Raw genomic sequence first — 20299 nt, forward strand, 5'->3', positions numbered from 1 at the left:
TTTCAGTTAAGTGTATTTGCTCTTTATTTTGTTCCCTCCACCGTTTGAGTTTTCTGTGTCCTGCGTGTCCCACGCACCCCCCCCATCTCTAGCCTCTTGCTGCGTCGGGCGGAGGCGAGGGGGCACATGCCCAACAGCAGCTACCACACACCTCAGCTATAGAGGTCATCATCGCCAGCATTGCCTGCGCCGCCACTGCCACCCTCGGCGCCGGCAATGGGGTTGTCGCCAAACGCCCGTGACTGATGAAGTGAGGTGGCAAAGAGTTCATACTTCCGTATGTCGGAATCGCTGACGGAGCGACGGGCCCCACGCATGGCCTCTTCCACGTGGAGGCGTGTAATCTCAGGGACGGGATCGATGTCTTGGTCATTGTCGAGGGCACCCTGCTGCTTCAACTGTTCTATCTGGACCTCCTTCACAATTGATTCACGAATTGCCATCTTGCACGCCCGTTGACAAATGCCGGCAAGATCAGCACCAGAGAAACCGTGCGTGGCTGCCGCAATCTTGTCAACGTCCACGTCCTCGGAAAGAGGTGACTTGCGGAAGTTGGCTTTGATAATCGCCACACGCGACGCCTTATCTGGCAAAGGAATGTAGATAAGTTGATCCAGTCGACCCGGACGCATGATGGCAGGGTCCAGAACATCAGGGCGATTTGTCGCTCCAATAATAAAGACATTTTTCTTCGCATTCATCCCATCCATTTCCGTGAGAATTTGGTTAATCACACGATCACTGGCCCCCCCGTCACCGTGGCCACCACCACGCGCCCTCGCCACGGAATCCAACTCATCAAAGAAGAGGACACAAGGAGCGGCGGCGCGTGCCTTGTCAAACACATCACGTACATTTGCCTCTGATTCTCCAAACCACATTGTTAGCAATTCCGGACCCTTGATAGAGATAAAGTTTGCTTGACACTCTGTCGCAATCGCCTTCGCCAAGAGCGTCTTACCACAGCCCGGAGGACCATAAAAGAGTACCCCCTTTGGTGGGGACATACCGTACTTTTCAAACTTCCACGGAAACTCCACCGGATACTGCACCAGTTCCTGTAATTCCCGCTTAACATCCAAGAGACCACCGACGTCGCTCCATGTAACATGCGGTGTTTCCACATGTGTCTCACGAAGGGCAGAGGGATTGGTCTTTGTCAAGGCATCACGGAAGTGCTCGTTTGTGACCGCCATGGAGTCGAGCACTTCGGCATCAATAGTATCGTCATCCCAGTCAATGACAGACATCTTCTCTCGAACGCATTGCATGGCAGCTTCAGTACAGAGCTGTGCAAGATCGGCGCCGACATAGCCGTGACTATCCTTTGCTATCTTCTCCACATCAACATCGGCGTCGAGCTTCATATTTTTAGTGTGAATGCGAAGAATTTCTAGACGCCCAATCTCATCTGGCACGCCAATGTCAATTTCACGATCAAAGCGACCAAAGCGACGGAGTGCAGGGTCAATAGAGTTGGGCCGGTTCGTGGCCGCCATAACAATAACTTGCGAGCGAGTCTTTAATCCATCCATAAGCGTCAGAAGTTGAGACACGATGCGCTTCTCCACTTCACCCTGAGCTTTTTCACGCTTTGGGGCGATGGAATCAAGCTCGTCAATGAATATAATAGATGGGGCATTCTTCTCCGCCTCTTCAAACGCCTTGCGAAGGTTTCCCTCGGACTCACCTGCCATTTTACTCATGATCTCGGGGCCATTGATGAGGAAAAAAAAGGCGCCGGTTTCATTCGCAACAGCACGGGCAATAAGTGTCTTGCCGCTACCGGGTGGGCCATACAGCAGGATACCTCGTGGAGGCTTAATGCCAATGTTCTTGAACAACTCTGGGTGACGAATGGGAAGCTCCACCATCTCGCGAATCTGCACCAACTGCTTGCGGCAACCACCGACATCATCGTACCCCACGTCATCCAGTCGTTCCTCATCTTCACGGCGAATCGGATCACCTTCGCAATGAATCACTGTGTCTGGGGAGACGATACAGAACTCACCAGGATCTACTTCCACCACCTTGAATTCCACAGAGCGCATCGCACCACGGCAGACAAACAAATCACCCTTCTTTACAGGCCTGTAAGCCTCCAAAAAGTATGGCTTCAAAAAGGTTTCAAAGAGGTCACCTGTCAGATTTTTCACTGTGTCATCAATGGGAAGAATGTGGACCCGGTTACCATACGGCACATTGGTGCAGCTGCTGACGTGAACCGTGTCTCCAAGGTGGCAACGAATATTACGACGTGTTACCTTGTTGATTTTAATCCTCGCCTCAGGGCACTCCTCGTCTTCCATGGCGATGCATATGGTGGAGCGATGCTTTTTGCCTTTGATCATCACTGTGTCTCCACGGAATATGTTCAACTCCTCCATGCGCTTGGGGTGCATCATCACAAGACTGTTGTCATCGCTCTGAAAGTCATCAGTGACGAGCTTGTTTGGCTTCAATACCTTCTGCTGTGGTTCGGGGGCAGGCATCTTCTTCCCCTGTGCAACTTCTCTTGTGCGCGGGATCCCTTGGCACCTTTTTGCGGACGCGTGTGTGTGTGTGTGTGCGTGTGTTTTAGCTTCTTTTCCTTTTTTTCTTGACACTCCCAGCACACGCGCGAGCAGCAGGAGAAAATACCATGCGAGAGCGAAAGGGAACACATTTTGAAGTCGACCTCAATGCATGTAGCTTCCCGGGCAAGGGAGATGTCCCCGCCACCCAACTCTGCCACTCTGGGGACACGCAAAACACCCCGCCCATCGGAGAAAAAAAGAGGGGCGGGGGCCAACTCGCGGCAGGTGCCCCATCCGCTGCCTCATTTCTTGGACTCCCTCGCAATAGGCACCCGCCGGTAGGATCAAGCAACACACATGCACGCCGGTACAAAACACCATTCAATATATATAAAGAGCAAAGATTCCAGTCGACTCGGACCATTGCGTCCCCCCGCCTCCTTCCGCGCCAACATCTCTTCCATCTCTTTCTTTCCTTCAGTTCTCTCTCATCCACCCCCTTCTCCGCTCTCGTGCCTCCTGCAGGCATCAATACACACACGGGCATATATATATATATGGATATGTGCATCAGACGTGCGAATGACTCCTCCACTCATCTTTCCCTTCCGACGAGTTTCAGGCACGTACATATGTCCCCGTTACGGAGACTCATCGCTTGCGCTGTTGTTTCTTCTCATCCTCCTCTTTGTATCAAAAAAAAAGTATCCCAGGACTGCTCAGCGGAGGATGCGTTGGCAGCGCAAACACGAAGCGTTCCCGCTGGCTCACCCCCCCCCCGCAAAGCCCAGTGGCATTGCGTCTCTTTAACTTCTCAACTTCTCGCCCAACAGGGCATACTTCACATCCCTTTCTCTCCCGGACCACTGGGTTTCCCGACGCCGACACTCTCCGATCGAATTACAGTCTTTCATGCGTTAGTTAAAGACGGAGTCAAACGTGTAATACGTCCCACCAATCCATACGCAGAGGGCAAGCAAAAGGTAAACGTGCCATCGGCATTCCAGAAGGGTGTCAGGCAGCGTAAAGAATAACTTGACGTAGTCGCGAAAGGAAAACTCTGCACCCTCCTGTGCGCTGTCCACCACACGATCCGTAAACAGGGCAAGAAGCACCGGCAGGGTGATCATGAGATGCACCCCTGTGAAAGCCCCCAAAAAACTTGCAAACACATTCACGGTATCGGCCCCAATGGAGGCGGCAAGCGCGCCAAAAAAGATATTAAGCGCCACTCGAACAATATATGCCTTGCCTCGCTCTTTTCGCACACTAATACCCAAGGCCCTGTCGACCAGCTGGATCGCAGGCACAAACTGAATAGGATAACTGAAAATAAGACTAAGTCCCAAAAGTACCTGCAACATTAACTTCGTCTTGCTTGGCGGTAGCGCAAGCACCACCGAGGTTTGTAAAGCATCCCCAAACGCAAGGTACCCAAGCACACCAACGACAAGATAGGTTGCGACAATGGAGGCCAGTGTGTACTTGACCAAGGTCGAAAATCGTGGAAGATCCTCGACGGTCATACTGTTCTCCACCGGAAGAACGGTACCAATACCTTCAAGCGCAAACATATGCCCTGAAATAAATACAAGAATTCGCATTGTTGGTACAAAGAACGCCGCCGCTGGTGAGACTCCGCTTGTTGCGAGAGAATCCACCTCCTCTCCGACAGCGCCTGCCAGAACAATGACAACAAATACCGCAGCAAGCATGGACGCGTACGCCAGCGCACCCATACGATGGGAAAAGAAGGTCATAGGTGTCACCATAAGAACGCTCAAGAATACAAAGAGCTGGTACGCATGCGGAGAAGTAAATAGGGCTGTAAACATGGATGAGGCGTATTGAATATACACCACACAAAAACCAAATTGGGTAAATATAAGAGAAAAATTCGTAAAATGCTTAAATGCACCACCAAAGACATGTCCCACAACGGCAGGGTAGGTTCTCACAACCACGAGATCAATCTTTTGCTTTGCTTTGACAAGGGCCAATGCACAGTCAATCATGAGTGACCCTAATAAGGCCATGAAAACGAAGCCAACGCCGTATCCAGCATCCTGATAATACGTAGGCAATAGAAACACTCCGGCTCCCACATTCCCTTTAAATATATGAAAAGCTGCACGCCCCAATGTGTTATGGTGTTCCCCTAGTTGAGAAAGCGACTCCCCACGAAGCGAACATTCCAACACATCCGTCAGTCGTTCCCCCAAAGAATGGATGTCAATATCTTCATTGCTCTCAACGTCACTATCTACATAGTCTGCCTCCGCCACTGTAGGAATTTCATCAAAACTCGTGTGGTAATTGGGAGTTGCTGCGTATCTGTCACGCTGCAATATCGCCACGTGGGGCGAGGAATTCGATAAGCCGACGCTTGCCACATCCAAGCGATGGGTGGTTGGAACCGGAGTCAAGATCCGACTGGATTCCGAGAGAGCTGGGGTGCGCCTATTATTTTCACTTTGCGGCGATGGAACAAAACGCCACCGCGATGACGCCGACGCTCCTACTGCAGCAGCTACTGGCAGATGCGGCTCGTGTACACTGAGACGACTGGTTTCCCGCTGCAGCCCCAGCGAAGCCTCGACGGTTGCGGATGCCTGCAAATCCTCCGCGGGGGCGGCGTCAGAGATGGCGTCAGCCCCTCCAACAGGCGAAGAGCTCTTCTCCCCGTGTGACGTCATTCAACGGCCTCACAGCCGAGGGAGAGAAAAATAAAAAACTCAAAAAAGAGAAAAAAAGAGAGAGCTTGTGAAAAGGAAGAATGCAAACCGTAAAGAAATCCGGGCAGAACACTCGAAAAGAAAAGAAAGGGGAAAAAAAGATCGACAAGAAAGATGGTGAAACAGCCATGTACATATATATCTATATATATATGCGCGTACCTCTCTCCATCCCCATCCCCATTCAACCTCTGAGAATGCTGACGTGCCTGTTTTGTGAGGAACTCCTATACATCGTCGTTTGTCCAAAAGGGGGAAAAAGCAAACAGGAATAAGAACAACGACGAGCAAACGAATAAAACAACAACTTGAGCTTTTTTCCCTTCCTTTTCGGGTAATGAGGTTGGAACTGCACCTAAGCAGCTATGTCACCCTTGCCTTGGCCATCAGCGCAGGCAGGGAAAGTTTTAGAGCCTCGTAGCTCATGGGGTGCTGCAAAATCATTGCCCTACACGTCATGTCGTTGCCAATGCCCCACAATGCGCGGTTGCCTTGCAGTAAGATGGTGTCCATCTCTTGGTACTTGAACATAATTTCAATCAGGAGGGACGTGAGTACTTCAATAACGTGTCGCCCAGCACTGGATGCGAGTCCACCACTCACAAAACAAAGATCAATAGCTTTCCTGTGTTGCGCGAGTTCCCCGACAAAATGCATAAGGGCCTCCATAAGAAATACCTGGTCTTGCTTCCGTTCCGCCAAGTAGACGGCATGCTCCACGATGTTCAACTTCACAAGTGTCTCGGCGTTCCCCTGGTTGACGAGGAGAAGTGTGGTAAAGAAGCTGAAACCAAATTTTTGGAGGACCGTTGTCTCCTTGAAGCGTTGCAGGGCGGCGTGCACGAGCAGCAGCGCACGATTACCGAGGGCTCCAGAGAAGTCCGGCTTGCTGCTTCCTGTAGAAATATTATGCAGAACAACGACTGAAAACTCTGCAATTTCCTCGTTCTCAGGATACTTTTCCATGGCGTCAAGAATCATCTCAATACCACCTCCTTCTACAAGCAATCGTTGGGCGTTTGTCTCCTCAAAACTGACATTCCACATGGCACGGATGCATGCGCCTACCATTTCGATGTCCTCATTAAATCGGTGTAGGCTGGAAAGGATGCACTGGACGCCGCCAGATGCCACCACGCTTCCGATAAGATTTGGGGAACACGTGTGCTCACACAGTTTTGCCGCTGTGGCACGGGCAATCTCGCGATCTTCAAAGTTCACTAGAATTAACACAATTCGCGAAATGTCATCCTTGACGTACCACGTACTCCATACCTCTTCGAATGTGTTTTTTTGTTTAATACTTCGCAACATTTTGTTTGCAAAGAGATGCTTCACGACGGAGGAAATTGAGACCACCCGGTTCACCACACCTTCTCCCTCCGAGCGCAACTGTGACTGCATACCAATAAGTTGGCCACACTCGTTAAATGCAGGACAACCCGCTGTTCGCACATTCCCGTTGGCCTTCAGGTAAAATAAGTCATTGCGGCAACGCAGCACCTCTTCGAATCGTTTAACCTCTAGGGATGCAGGATTCTCATCTTCCTCGGGGTTGTCGGTGTTGGCCGCGCCGTCTCCAACGCCGCCCTCCCAGATGGGATGCTGCACCACCAGGACGATATCGCCTTCCCGCACGGGGGCCCAGTCATTTTGCGTCAGCGGAAGGTTCACCGGCGTGACATTAAATATGCCATACTCCTCACATCCCACAAGGCAGTAGTCCGTGTAGTCTGGGTAGCAGGCGGCAAAGAAGAGCTTCTGCGGCAGCAGCCTCACCTCCACTGGCTTTTTCTTAGAGCCCTCAAAGAAAACGGCGCTAAGCTGCGCGGCCGCCTCCGAAGAGCTTACGACATGCCGGGATGTCAGCAAAATACCTGGCGAGACAAGCAATGCCGACCCACGGCCGCGAATCCGGCACACCGCCGGGATGTTCCTTCTGTTGCTGCTCGTCAGCGCCGTTGCCATCCTGCCGCTCAAACTTGTTTCAAGAGACAAAAATAAGCAAAACAAAATTCATGTGAAAAGGTGGGGGAGAAATAGAAGGCACATAAAGCAAGCGATGGAAGCAGTGCATAAAAGCATACACACCTACATTGCTATCATTGACGTAATGTGCCCGACGGCACCTGGGGCAGCTAAAGAGATTCTCGTCAAAGATCTTAATAGGCATTCGCTGTGTCAATGGTGCTTCCCCGCCAAGGACACAGAACAGCAAGGGGAAAAAATAAATGAACGCAAATATATATATATATATATACATATAAACAAACGATAAACACAACTACAAGAACACAGTACAAGCAATCATAGTCAGGTTCCTTTTGTTATTGCCCCTCCACCTCTTATTCTCCTCTTCATATAAACACACTTCATGACAAATCAAATTCGATGCATTTTCTCTCTTGCGCAAGTGTCACAGCAAGGCGAGGGATACCCACCTGAGCTTCTTCTTTCCTCGTTCTCCCTTCCTACAGCCACTACTTAATCCCCGCAAAGCCTTCCAGGGAGACATCTCGCACTCGTTTCACAGACCGCCCCGGAGGCGATTTGCCCCGCGCCATAAGATCTCCAAAGGTGTAGGACCGCCTACAACTGAAGCAAAATGCCGCCTTGTCACCCGGCGGCCCTGTGGGTGCGGCAGAGCAGGGTGTAAGTCGCATCCTGCAGTGCGGGCACTGTCCAAATTCAACCTCCTCAGGGGCAGCCTCGAGTTCCCTCAACTCCACCTCGAGCCGTATATTCTCGCGCACAAGATCCTTGTTCGTCTTTGCCTCCAGTGGAATATCCACTTCCGTAGCTTCAGCCACACCTTGCGGCAAAAAATCTTCCCCCCAAATTTGCTCCGTCTTTAGCATATGCGCAAACCCGGAGGGAAAGGCTCTCCTGGGAAGATTCAGCCGGGACGCCCCCACTCCCACAGGCCGGTCTCGACCGACCAACTTGCCTGACGACGAAAGTTTCTCCAACTTCTGTGCCGTACGCACCGCCTCCGCCCTCACATCCTTCAACTGCGACTCCAGAGATTCCCTTTCCCTCACCTCACGATGCAACTTGCTTCGCAGTTTGGCGAGTTCCCGCTGGACGGACGCCAACTCATCATCTTTTTGCCGCAGCAATTCCTCCGTGTTGGTTGGGGTGTGATTTCGTTCCTTCTTAAGCTCACGCCGGAGAAACTGCAGCTGATACCTTGCACTTGTCCATCCCTCCCGTGCCTGCCCGAGTTTTTCGTTCAACTTGTCGCAGCGTGCCTGAACAAGAGTTAGCTCTGCCTCCACCTGAGCAAGGTGAGACAGCGAGGTCTCCGCCTTTCCCAACCTGCCTTGCAAGCATTCATTTGCGTCGGTTAACTTCAACACTTCACGCTGCCGTAAGGTAACTAACGACTTTGCTTCGGTGAAGTCAAAAATCAGATTCCTTAAAACGCGAAGAAATGCAGCAAGTTCCCTTGTGTCCCGAACAGGGCAGAGATCTTGATCAGAAAAGAATGGTGTCTCTGCTCTATCGCTGGTTTCCATCAGGTGTTGCTTGGCAGTGTAGATAAGCTCACGTAAGGCCTTCTGCACGTCATCTGAGAAGTCCACGCTTCGTCGTCCCGCACAAATGCGGTTATAGTAGACGTACTCCTCAAGATTCGGTACATCAAGGCCATGTGGAAGAGTGTCTACAAGCCTTGCACCGTCATGGGTTTTCACCCAGACCTTTTCCTTTAGAAGATCATTTGCCACTTTTTGTGCAACTCTGTACTGCCACTTCCGCCAGTAAACTCTCCCCAGCTGCTTCGCCGTAGCCCCACTGAGCGCTTCCAGAGCACGTTTCCTTACACCTTGTAATCGCGTGTTTGCAAAGTTAGGCACGTGTCCCTCGTCCAGCGGTTGGATGTGATTCTGCTGCTTCAGAGGTGGCGATCGCTCAAGATCGCGCAGCATAGGCCACGTGGTGTCAAATTTCTCCTTTGCCATAATTGCGGTGGCTGTGCTGAATGAAAGATTACTTGGTAGGCTGGTCCGTTTGTTCTCCCTCGCCGTCACCGGTTCCGCCTCCTCGACGGTGGAGTTAATGTCTGCCTCAGAAAGCGGCTCAACGAGCGGGTCCTGCTCGGTAGGGGAAATGAACGCCTGAAAGCCGTAGGATTCCAGCTGTAGCTCGTTGCTGTCTTTCAAGAGAGGGGAGGAGGCGGGGGGCAGAGTTGCCTGTGGAGGCGGCTCCGAGGAGACATTCTCGTTGAACGCGCTAGGGCTCGTGGACGCCGGCGGAGCTGCACCATCAGGCAAACCGTCAGCGCTCTCGAGCTTATTGGAGGCTGACATGGGCGCCTTCTCATCCAGTTCAACCTCGGGCGACACTGGGAATGCGGTAGCGGGAGCAGGGGAGGCGGAATTGTTATTATCGAGTGGAGAACGCAGAGAATCGTCATCCACAGAGTCGGGCTCCGGCCCATACTTTTTCACAAGCTGCCGAATGACTGCCTCTTCCCTCCCCTTGAATTTTAGCAGCGACGCATCCACCGACCCCAGCTTCGATGGCTCATACCTTTGGTACATGGCGATCATGCGGCTGCGGTAGTCGCCTCGTGTCGAGGTCTGGGGCGTGGAAGCGGCCACGGGTGATGCTGCTGCCGCTACTCCCACCGCGGATGTTGATGCTGGTATAGCTAAGGATATCGGCCGCGGGTTGGAGGTAGGGCTTAAAGGCGTATTGGCCTTGACAGGCGGCTCCGGACCGTATTTCTTAACCAATTGCCGTATAACGGCCTCTTCCCTCCCCTTGAACTTCTCTAGCGTGGCACGCACCGTCCTCACCTTTGATGGTGCATAAGTTTGATAGATGGCTAGTAAACGATCGTGGTAGCTTGGCGCATCATTGCTTGCGTGAAACAAGGCACCAGGCTCTGGGACTGCCACTTCCACAGGTGTGAGAGGGAATTCATCCCTTTTAGCAGCAGAGTCGGGCTCCGGTCCATACTTTTTCACAAGCTGCCGAATGACTGCCTCTTCCCTCCCCTTGAATTTTAGCAGCGACGCATCCACCGACCCCAGCTTCGATGGCTCATACCTTTGGTACATGGCGATCATGCGGCTGCGGTAGTCGCCTCGTGCCGAGGTCTGGGGCGTGGAAGCGGCATCAGCATTTGTGAGCCCGGCCTTTGACCCCGCTGAAGGGGGCGGATGCAGTGGACGCAGCACTACCACGGCACCCGATGAGGGAAGAGCGAGGGATGCTGCGGTATCCGTGGACTGAATGACACGGGCTGTGGTTCTGACTTTCTGGTCATGCACCTCCGCCATGTAAAGCTGAAATTTGTCCCAAAGCGACCCTTTATCAATCGCCTCCTGAATCAAGGCAAATACCTCCCCAAATGGCTTATCCGGTGTGATGTCGACGTGAACTTTACCCGGCACTGGTCCCCCCAAAATCAGCAACTTCATTCCTTTTGGGAAGTAAACCCAACTGAAACGAATATCCCGCTCCTCTTTGCAGCGGATATATACATATATATTTATATATATATATATATCTCTGTATGTGTGTGTGTCTGTGCTAACACACACCGAGTTTACACTTTTCCCGACCTCTTGTCTTCGGCTTCCCGCAAGGTAACACACACCAGGAAGAAACAACGAGAAATAACGTGGGAGTTGACAGGTGCTAGCCGCAGAAAGGGAAACATTGGAAACAACAACGGCAACAACAACAACAAATGCTCCACAAAGGCCATCAGCACTAGGTGTCAAAAGGAAGATCCACTTGGGGCATACAACGCCGCGCCACTTTGGCGAATGCCTCTAGATGCCAATGCTATCCTGCGCAGCAGACTCCCTTCATTTTGCATAAACCTTTCTCGCCGCTCCAACACACGATCCGCACACACTGCCCCCCTTGAAGCCTTCCACACGTCCTGTTGCGCCATTCCATTTCCCGGCGGAAACCCATGATGCCCGCCAACTCCCAAAGCGTGGTGCTGCTCAAAGCCCCAACGGCCTCCATGGAGCACAACGGCCTGAGCCACAATGCGCTGAAATGCCGTCGCCTCGTCGCACGCAAGCAGGGTGCGCTGCAAATGTTCAGCGCAAATAAGTTCCACAGAGACAATATACCCCTCAGCCGAGCTAGGCCCCGCCATGACCGAGAAGAGTGTCCCACTTCCCTTCCCTTCCTTGCCACAGTGCAGAGGCAGGGACAGTTGAAAAAAGAAAGCGGGTGTGTGCCACGATGGAAGGCGTTACGCCACCTCACTTCTCAATTACCCTGCGTGTTTTCTCCGGCACCAACATTGCTTTACATGAAATTAAAATAGTTGTCAGCGGAAAGGGAGACTGAACAAGCCACACACCTCAACGCAAAGTAAGGAAGTGGAGACTTCCACTCCATATCCGCGTAAAAAAACAACAACAACAACAACAGAAACAGGTGTGCTTATCAGAATACTGCCACGCGTTGCTTCATGCAGACATCCCATTCCTTTGCATTTTTGTTCGCTTCTTCGCACTTCCCCCAGAATGGCAGATATAGAAAAAAAAAGACGCATTTCCGCAATTTCACCTTCACGACTCAGCAGAATCAAGTGCACGTTGCTTGCTTGAGACCCCGCCCCCAGCTTGGGGAGAAACGTGATACCACTCATTAAAGTACCCGACATAGTGTTTGACTCCCTCCTAGCAACCGTATTCCATGCATTCGAGCATGTTCAGTACTGGCTCGGTGTACTCCAGTAGGAGGAAGAATAGGAGAAAACCAACAAAACTCGGCAGTTTCCAACCAGAGTTGCTTCCCCGCTGTATGCCCGCAATTCGTAACGGGCTTACCTCTGGCAGAGACAAAAATACATTCCCCGCACAAGTCATGTCTCTCGTCAAGGCGACAAGCAGAAGAAAAAGTTTATCCCCTTGAACAAGCCTACTTGGTGGCTTCGCGAACAATGTCCTCCCGCAGACGCCGCGCAAGTTCCAGTGTCATCTGCTTGTGACCTTCCTGAATACTACTCGGTTTTACTTTGGCCTTTACTCCACCGGCGGAATAATCATTCAACTCCTTCTCTCTGTTAGCCTTGTTCCGCATCAAGATTTTCTCCCGCTGCTCACGCATGTGCCGTGCTCGTTCCTCCATCTCCTCCAATGTAGGAGGTGACACAGCAGGTGCCGGTGTGTTTACGGGCTGCTTGCCAGGCTGCGGTGCGGGCGGCGTCGCCGTTCCCATCACCACAGTCTCCAACTGTTTAAAGGAAGGCTGAATAGAAGGAAGCGTCTTAAAACCAATGCCTTTAGCGTGCGGCACAGGCGGCGGCGGCGCCACATTCTTTGCAGGCGGCTTGGCCGTGGCTGAGGCCGGAGCAGAAGGCGCTTCCGGTTGCTGGTTCGACGCAGCCGCAGTTGCGTGAACCTGCCCCGCTGGGTGGACGTCCAAGCTTGAAGGTGGCAACTTTTGTGTTGCACCGACGCTGCGCATCAACGTCTCCTTCCGCACCTCCAGTGCGCGGGCCTCCAGCTTCTCAATGACATTTTCCTTCTCCTCGACCGAATTGTTGAGGTTTTCCTTGACGGCATGCTCAACGCCTGTCATTTCCACCTCAGTGGCTTCCTTCTTGACCCCATCCCTTGCTGTTCCGCCGCGCTCACGTCGGGCACGCTCCTCTTCTGCCGCGATGGACAAGGCGAGGGCCTCCTGTATTTGAACGTCTTCCAGCTCCATCATCCTGCGTGCGGTCGTTTCATCCTCAAGCGAGGCCTTGATGGCTAAGCGGAGGGCTTCCTCCTCGTCCATCGCCGCCTCTTCCTCCGGCGACGCCTCTCCAGAGAGGCCCTCCTGCTGGCGTTGCAGCGCCCGCGAGGCGAGAATGTCGAGCTGAATATTCCGCCTCAGCATCATCTTGTGAAAGGAGCGAAAGTCGTCCATGTAAAACATGTTGCTGAGAAACTGTTCGGCGGGTTGCTGCAGCGGGGTCTGGCCATTCACGTACCTGTGCACCACCTCGAGGACGGTCTCCAGCGGGACGCCGAGCTCCTCCACAAAAGCGGTGATGAGGTCGTCCGCCAGCTTCCGGAAGGCCAAATGCACCTCCGTCTGCTCCACCTTCATCTCCGCATCGTCGCTGAAGAGAAAACAGTTGTCGTCAATAAAATTGTCGATGGGGGTGCGCCACAGCGGCGAGTGCGTGAACTGCACGATGGACTCGATGATCCAACCTTCGTCCGCCATTTCTCTTCCTTGTTGTTGCTGTCGTTGGTCTTTTCCGTTTCTTCCTTTCTTTTCGTTGTTGTTGTTGTTTTTTCGTTTCGCTTTTCCGGTTTGCTATCGCCTTTTTCCTGCGCGTAGTCTTGGGTTTCCTCCACCTAGTCGCGGCGGCGCAACTAGACGGGGTGCAGGCAAAGGAAAAAAGAGCGACACGCACAGAGGCGTGGCGAAGCAGAGCCCCACATCGCAAACAAAACACTTCTCTCCCCTCCACCTCCAGAACAACACACCCAAACAAAAAAAAGAAAATTAATAAAAAACAACAACAACAGCAACAGACGCCTGTGCGTGCATTTCCATCTTCGTTAGTCACGCGTTTGCGGCCGTGAACATTAGCAAGTAAGTTAATCTGAATTCACTCATCGCCGCGGCGAAGACCGCAAAACACACACGTCTCGGCCTCTTCGAGATTTGTGGTCTCACAGTTCCCACACATCCACGACGGAATTTCGCTGCCCCACCTCACACCTTCCAAGTCCACCTCTTCTTCGTCCTCCTCCGCCATTTCCTCCATCGGGCCATTCACCCCGCTGGTGTGACTCGAGCGCAGCGAAGACGCTTGCGACGCCGCACCCGCCCCCGTTGACGGCGACGACACGGTGGAGGTGGAGGTTCCCACGCGACCACCCAGGGCCGCCTCCATGTGACTGTTCCCCTCAACGAGAGATTCTGCTTCGTGCGGTTGCTCATTCACGCACCGTTTCGGTGCCCACGCGCTGCCAGCGGCGGAATAAGCGGAGGACGCGGTTTCCCTTTCGGCCGTAGGAGAAGCAGTGTCCCTAACACAGCCTGCTTGCAGTGACCCCTCCGCGGGGGAAATGGGAGGGGGAGGAGCTGCGAGGAGGGATGAGAGACCAGAGAGAGAAACCGGGGTCCCCGCCTCGTTGATGACTGACGAGAAGTCCGCGCCACAGCTGCCGCACTGCTCCTGCTCCGTCAACGACGTTATACGGAAGCAGGAGGGGCAGGTAGTGTGGGTACGCAAACGCTCCAAGAGACGCTTGCCACCGCACTCCGCACAGGCGGGGAGGGCATAGACGTTCACCAAGCCACAGCCTTGGCAGCGCCAACGACTGGGCAGGCACAAGCTTCGCTCAGTACGCTCAGACCAGCAGCGAGGGCACTGCGTGCGCTCAGGCAACGCACCCCCAGAGGCCACTGCTGTGTCACACACGTCACAAATCCATGTGACTTCGTTCATATTGTACTCGCGTGGACTCCCGCACGCCTCGCATCGGCGCGCCTGCCTGTCATTCTTCGTTGAGCCACAGACACCACAGTGCCACCTATCAGAGGACAAACGTCCCCGACACCGATAACAACTCTTCCGAGACGGGCGATTTGGGGCACAGCAAGTTGGGCAAGTAATAATCTCTTGCGAGGGCTTTCCCGCGCCACATGAAGAACACCTCCCGTGGGAGGCGTGTTGACATTTCGCACCACACTTTGCACACTCCCAGTGGTGGGGATGCGCAGAACCACAATGATCACAGAAGAGGTCCTGACTACGGTTTCTAAACCTGCAGAGAAAACATCGCCACGGTTTTGCAGGTGGTGCTGCACCGCAACCCATGCATTTGGCCCGCTCGTCACGGTTTGTACTGCAGCAAGTAGTACAAAGCCAATACCCAAATGGAATCTCACGTGGTACGCCGCAACATGACATCTCCATAACATTCACCATCTTTCGGCAATATGGGCATCGCCATTGACCTGTATCACCCACAGAAGGGGAAGCTGAGGCTGTATCCACTAACACCCTAGCCACAACCCCCATTTGCTCTTGGTCTTTGCGTCGCTCCTCACCTGCTTCCTCGGGCTTTGAGCCCAGTGACGCATCCCCCTTCTGAGGGGCAGATGTTTCACACATCCGTTCATTTTTCATCGTTCCTTCTCGCCGCGTGACCGTCGTCCCCGACTTTGCAAGGGCTTTCGGCTTCAGGCAAATATCACAAAACCCCGCATTGCGCCGCTGCAGGACTTGGCATTCGTCGCACCACCATGTTCCCTCCTCACTCCCCGCAAGCTCCGGGATTTGTTCTTCCCCCGTAGGGCTCACCTGCTCGCACGTGGGGCACTGCTTTTGCTGGCATTCCACCGCTGAGTGCTTCTGAATCCTCTCCTCCTGCTGCTCCGGTGATGGAAATGCAGTTGTCGGCATCTTGCCCTCTTCCCCCGCCGCCGCAGCTTCTGCCTCTACACAAGTCGTCGGAGGCGGCTCCGGTGTCGTGGGTTCTTGGCAACCCTCCTCCCCACCCCCGTTTCCCGCACGGTCTTCGGCTTCACTAGGCAAGATTTTTGCCGTCTCTTTCACGCCGTCAACCAATCTCTCCTGCAGCCTCCGTACGCTCAGCATCATCCCCAGTGGCGTCATGCAGAAGAAGCACATCTCCCACTGCGCATCATTCCGCTGACGACACGTTGGACAAAGAACGGTAGAGTCAGACACCTGCTTTTGGCAGGAAACATGACAACTACGACATTCTGTGGCGAAAACAGAATTTTTCTCGTATTTGCAGGAGGAGCACGTCCAACAGTGCGGACGTTCACTGTAGCACGTTGCACACTGCGTTGCACCTCGAGAATTGATACAGTGACACGATGGGCAATACCATTCACGCACACCAGCAAACCTTTTCCCACAACCGTCACAGAAAAACTTGTTGCGGCTGCAAGCGTTGTTGGGCTCTGAGCGGTTCACGCAGCCGCAAAAATGACATGTCCAGACTGAGGGGAATAGTGGAATGTGACGTGCAGGAGGCGAATTGTGTTTGAAGGACTCCACATCGCGTTGGTTGCATCGCCTACACGACTTTCGGCCCACAAAGTTGTAGGTTCGGCATCGGACGCACATCCACTCAAGTGCGGGCCCCACCACCGGTTCCGCACCTTCCTTGACCAACTTTGCATGCATTGAGCATCGAATGTGCGCGTACTTTGCAAGTTGTTGATTTTCAAGACGAGAAACCCTGATAGGAAGGCCACCCCGCTGCGGCGACGCCGCATCCTCATCCCCCAAGAACATATCGTTAGCCAATGTGGCTTCTTCAGCCGTATTGGCGCCCATCTCCGCGACTGCCGCCGCCGCTGACGTGGTGACAGAAGCAGTGCATGTCGGGAAATCCGTAGCTGGTGACACCGGCAACGGGGCCGGGGTCGCTGCCGCCACCGTGGGGGCGCCCTGCACAAGAAGTTGGGCGAGTCGCTCTTCGTCCTCCAGGTCTTCCTCCAGGAACGAGGTACCCGGCCTAAAAAACAGAGACGCCGTCCGCACGGTTCTCTCCGCCGCGAGGAGGAAGCACCACGAGGAAGCCAACCGCCGCATCGTATTTTGCCCAACCCACTGAACCAGAGTGAACAAGCGGGCACGTGTGTGCGTGTCAAGAGAACGAAAGAAGAAAAGCAACAACAACAACAAAGAGAGCAAATAAATGCAATTGGAAGAGGCAAGCGGCGCCCTCCCACAGACACACATACAAATAAATTTTACAAGCCTGATAAGTACTTTGCTCAGCATCGAAAATTTCCATTGTAGCGTTGACAGTAACAAGGATGCATAAGAAGGCAGATCGAAAACGAAAGAGAAAACACTACGTTGGAGAGGTGGAACAAGGATACAAACGCTATGTGAAGTGCTTCGGGCCTGCTCGCCGCAGTGTTTCATCTCATTTCCTCTCTTCCCTCGCTGCCTTCGGCTGGCCCTCTGCCTTTGGAAGCGCAATGTGAGTAATGGAGTGAGTGCGCCAGGGCGGTCGGCGCCTTCAAATCTTAACGGGCTTACGCACAAAGGCACGGCGTGGCGCCACCGCCACAGTTTTTGCCGCGCCGCACTTGTGGCACTCCTGGCGATTTTTGAAGTTCTTCGAGAAGCACTTCCCGCATGTCCAGTCGTCGTTCTTCTTGCCCCAGACGTTGACTTGTCCCTCGGCAACGCTCTCGTCAGACTCCTGCTGGAAGCCCTCCTTCTCAAAGTGCGGTGTGGCGTCGTCGTCGGACCACGATGTCGCGCCAGACTCCGAAGAAGCCTGACCGCACTGCCAACAGCTGGTGCGGGTGCGGAAGTTACTCGCCTGACAGTGACGGCAGAACCAATTGTTGTGGCTGACCGCCACGTTCGGCGAAGCTGAGGCTGACGACGCACCATCGAATGAATCCGCCTCAGCGGCACTTCGGGGCGCACCGCATTGATAGCACGCTGTTCGGGATGCAAAGTTCAGGCCGTGGCATTCAGCGCAGTTCCAGTCCCGAGCACGTGACATTTGTCTTCTGCCACCGCCCGCAAATGCGGGACCCCTTGCGTGCATTGGAAGTTGTACGTCGCGGGGATCCTTCGGCTCAGTGGCAGGGCGCGGCTCACCACACTGACGACAATCACGATCATAGATGCTTGTCGACGTTTTACAGCCGGAACACACCCACGAGACAGGGATGATGATGTGGCAGTTAAAGCAGCGTGAGCGACTCAAGTGGTTCATTGCACCGCAGTGGCAGCATTCCCACTCGGCGGGGGTGATGTGTTTACCGCACTTGGAACAACTCTCCTCGTCGCCGGCGTTAATAGTCCCGCAACTGGGGTCACGGCACATCCAGTCAAAACCTGGTGGTCCAGGTGGAATGCCCGTCGTGACTGCTCGCCTCGGTTTCTTCAAAATGCGTGAATGCGCCGTTGCCACGGGAGATGGCGTGAATGCCGTCACTTCAGGTACCTTGAGGGGGGTTCGCGAGGCGGCAGCGGACGGCATCTGTCGCAGGCCCTTTGGGAGCGCTGAGGCTCCAGCGGTTTCGTCACCAAACTGTTCATCCGCGTCCTTTGCAGAGATACTGTCAAACTGCTCCTGCTCCTCACGGAGTCGTTGCGAGCGCTCTTGTTGAATGCGGAGTGCCTCTGCTTCGGTCATTGTCATGGGGGCCATGTCGTAGCCGCAAAATCCACAGCGACTGTTATCGTCCAGGTCATCAATGCGATTGTTCTGTTCACACGCGGCACACATCCAGAATTCGCCACTATTCTCCGCGGCTGCGGTGCACTTGTGGCACTTCTTTACCCCCTTGTGGTTGCGTGTCCCGCACTCCACACACAGCCACCCCTTGAGGCTCGGTTTGGCGGCCCCACACGCCTCACATTCGGTGGTGTGGGGGTTGTTCACGTGACGGCACTCTTCCTTGACGCACATCCAGACCCGATTCGCCCGCTGCGCCCATGACTGGAGAAGCAGCGGCGACCGTGTCGCGAAACTGACACGAGACGTGCAAGACGCCGCTTCGCACATGGCCTGCGTTTCGCGAGAGGCGATGGGGAGCTCCACTGCTCCACAGCCGAGTGAGCTCCAAGAGTGAACAGACATGCAGAACGCCACGGGACCACACACAAGACGCCTCATGGCTCTTCTTTCCTTCTTTCGTTCTTTGTTTCCGTCTTTTTGTTTGGTTTTCTCTTGCTGCTCTTTCCACCACCACCGAAACTCTTGTTTCCTACCCTGCCTTGCTCTTTCCTCGATGAACGTCGCTTCTGCCGCGGGTGAGGCTTGAAAGCTAGGCCACAAAGTAAACGGAAGACAAAAAGACAAAGGCCAAATAGAGGAGTAGAGACAACGAAAGAAAGATAAGACAGCATAATCGTGGCGCTAAACACATGGGCCCAGAGCCACTGGCGCCATTACTGGCGGCCAACTGCTGGGGCCATTGGAGGAGAGTCAGTGCTCCACGTGCGCATTATTGCTGCTTCTCTGTCCCCGTTAAGCACCTGATACACTCTTGCCTCCTTTCCCCCACTCTCTTTTCTTTTCGTTTAACAATGAAAAAGAACAACCCACTAAAAAAATTTTTTTTTTTGACAGGGGGGCACTTCTTCTTTTCTTTCTTTTTTAAATGTTCGCTGTGCAAATAAATAGACGGAGTGTCCTGTTCATCAAATGTTTTCCCTCCTGGGAGGACAGTACGAGGAGCCGCAGGGACGGAGTCCTTTTCCGCCGCGTGATCGGCCCTCCTTTCCCCCACCCCAATCCATGTTGAGCTTCTCTAGGGCGCACCTGCATTCATGACGCGAGACCCACCGACTTATTTACTTAGTTTCCTTATAATCATCCTCGTTGCTTCCTCGCAGGCCACTCATAAAGACACGCAGACCGCCACGGACGCTCTCTCGTTCCTATTCCCACTTTGGATTCATGGCAGCAGAGGGGCGCGTTAGATCTTGTTCCAGGCGACGATGTCCATGGACTGCACGTCGTTCTCGAAAGACATGATCAAATCCTCCAGGTCGTCGCTGGACACCTTGTCGTCCTCAATGACGATGAGCTGCTGCAGCTTCTTCACACCGAACGCCACGGGCACCAGCTTGTGGTCGCCCCAGAGCAGGCCGTCGCGCTTAACGGCGTGCAGCTTCTGCGCCAGCGCCTCCAGGTCCACGGTGTCGTCCCACGGCTTAACGTCAAACAGGATGGAGGACTTGGCAATGATCTCCTTCTTGGCCTTCTTGGCGTCGGCGTCCTTCTTCTTCTTGGCCTCGAGGGCAGCCGTCTCCTCCTCCGTCGCGTCCCCGAAGAGGTCAATGTCGTCGTCACCAGCGGCCTTCTTCGAGGAGGACGCGGCACCCTTGAGGAGCTGTTCGCGCTCAGCTTGATAGTACGACGCCATACGCGCGGCCCACTCAATGACAGCTGTGTTGGAGCCAAACATCCCGGCGAACGTCTTCGCGTCCTCCTGACTGGGGCTGTAGCCCGCGACGTAGGGCTGAGTGCCGAGGCGACCGTTGAGTTCCTTCAGGGAGGCCATGGTGTCCTTTAGCGTGTTGGTTAATTTGGATTAGAATAG

At 53.8% G+C, this 20299-nt stretch overlaps 9 protein-coding genes across 9 annotated transcripts, besides 9 other annotated features; all 9 read right to left on the minus strand.

The window, feature by feature from the left end:
- Positions 1–152: 152 nt before the first annotated feature.
- On the minus strand, positions 153–2495 carry Tco025E_02590 (cell division control protein 48-like protein E; the record flags this gene model as incomplete). Its single annotated transcript, XM_029369515.1, has 1 exon — positions 153–2495. One exon carries the CDS (start codon positions 2493–2495, stop codon positions 153–155), a length of 2343 nt encoding a protein of 780 aa, XP_029230324.1.
- Positions 2496–2555: 60 nt separating this feature from the next.
- Positions 2556–2579: a microsatellite.
- Positions 2580–3436: 857 nt separating this feature from the next.
- On the minus strand, positions 3437–5215 carry Tco025E_02591 (putative amino acid tansporter; the record flags this gene model as incomplete). Its single annotated transcript, XM_029369516.1, has 1 exon — positions 3437–5215. One exon carries the CDS (start codon positions 5213–5215, stop codon positions 3437–3439), a length of 1779 nt encoding a protein of 592 aa, XP_029230325.1.
- A 167-nt stretch (positions 5216–5382) lies between these two features.
- Positions 5383–5408: a microsatellite.
- A 209-nt stretch (positions 5409–5617) lies between these two features.
- Tco025E_02592 (putative serine/cysteine trypsin-like peptidase) lies at positions 5618–7222 on the minus strand (the record flags this gene model as incomplete). Its single annotated transcript, XM_029369517.1, has 1 exon — positions 5618–7222. One exon carries the CDS (start codon positions 7220–7222, stop codon positions 5618–5620), a length of 1605 nt encoding a protein of 534 aa, XP_029230326.1.
- A 273-nt stretch (positions 7223–7495) lies between these two features.
- Positions 7496–7520: a microsatellite.
- Positions 7521–7734: 214 nt separating this feature from the next.
- Tco025E_02593 (uncharacterized protein) lies at positions 7735–10683 on the minus strand (the record flags this gene model as incomplete). Its single annotated transcript, XM_029369518.1, has 1 exon — positions 7735–10683. One exon carries the CDS (start codon positions 10681–10683, stop codon positions 7735–7737), a length of 2949 nt encoding a protein of 982 aa, XP_029230327.1.
- Positions 10684–10738: 55 nt separating this feature from the next.
- Positions 10739–10772: a microsatellite.
- A 157-nt stretch (positions 10773–10929) lies between these two features.
- Positions 10930–10955: a microsatellite.
- A 30-nt stretch (positions 10956–10985) lies between these two features.
- Positions 10986–11378, minus strand: Tco025E_02594 (uncharacterized protein; the record flags this gene model as incomplete). Its single annotated transcript, XM_029369519.1, has 1 exon — positions 10986–11378. One exon carries the CDS (start codon positions 11376–11378, stop codon positions 10986–10988), a length of 393 nt encoding a protein of 130 aa, XP_029230328.1.
- Positions 11379–11636: 258 nt separating this feature from the next.
- Positions 11637–11664: a microsatellite.
- Positions 11665–12151: 487 nt separating this feature from the next.
- Positions 12152–13450, minus strand: Tco025E_02595 (putative coiled-coil domain-containing protein 104; the record flags this gene model as incomplete). Its single annotated transcript, XM_029369520.1, has 1 exon — positions 12152–13450. One exon carries the CDS (start codon positions 13448–13450, stop codon positions 12152–12154), a length of 1299 nt encoding a protein of 432 aa, XP_029230329.1.
- Positions 13451–13459: 9 nt separating this feature from the next.
- Positions 13460–13536: a microsatellite.
- Positions 13537–13706: 170 nt separating this feature from the next.
- Positions 13707–13763: a microsatellite.
- A 78-nt stretch (positions 13764–13841) lies between these two features.
- Tco025E_02596 (putative Ran GDP binding protein) lies at positions 13842–16811 on the minus strand (the record flags this gene model as incomplete). The annotated part of the gene is made up of 1 exon (XM_029369521.1): positions 13842–16811. The coding sequence occupies one exon, from the start codon at positions 16809–16811 to the stop codon at positions 13842–13844; it is 2970 nt and encodes a 989-aa protein (XP_029230330.1).
- A 436-nt stretch (positions 16812–17247) lies between these two features.
- On the minus strand, positions 17248–18867 carry Tco025E_02597 (putative Ran GDP binding protein; the record flags this gene model as incomplete). The annotated part of the gene is made up of 1 exon (XM_029369522.1): positions 17248–18867. One exon carries the CDS (start codon positions 18865–18867, stop codon positions 17248–17250), a length of 1620 nt encoding a protein of 539 aa, XP_029230331.1.
- Positions 18868–18872: 5 nt separating this feature from the next.
- Positions 18873–18934: a microsatellite.
- A 738-nt stretch (positions 18935–19672) lies between these two features.
- On the minus strand, positions 19673–20260 carry Tco025E_02598 (translation elongation factor 1-beta; the record flags this gene model as incomplete). The annotated part of the gene is made up of 1 exon (XM_029369523.1): positions 19673–20260. One exon carries the CDS (start codon positions 20258–20260, stop codon positions 19673–19675), a length of 588 nt encoding a protein of 195 aa, XP_029230332.1.
- Between the last annotated feature and the right edge of the window lie 39 nt (positions 20261–20299).

The sequence above is a fragment of the Trypanosoma conorhini genome, assembly GCF_003719485.1.
Source record: "Trypanosoma conorhini strain 025E chromosome Unknown Tco_14.4_contig_00104, whole genome shotgun sequence".
In the NCBI taxonomy this organism is placed as follows: domain Eukaryota; phylum Euglenozoa; class Kinetoplastea; order Trypanosomatida; family Trypanosomatidae; genus Trypanosoma; species Trypanosoma conorhini.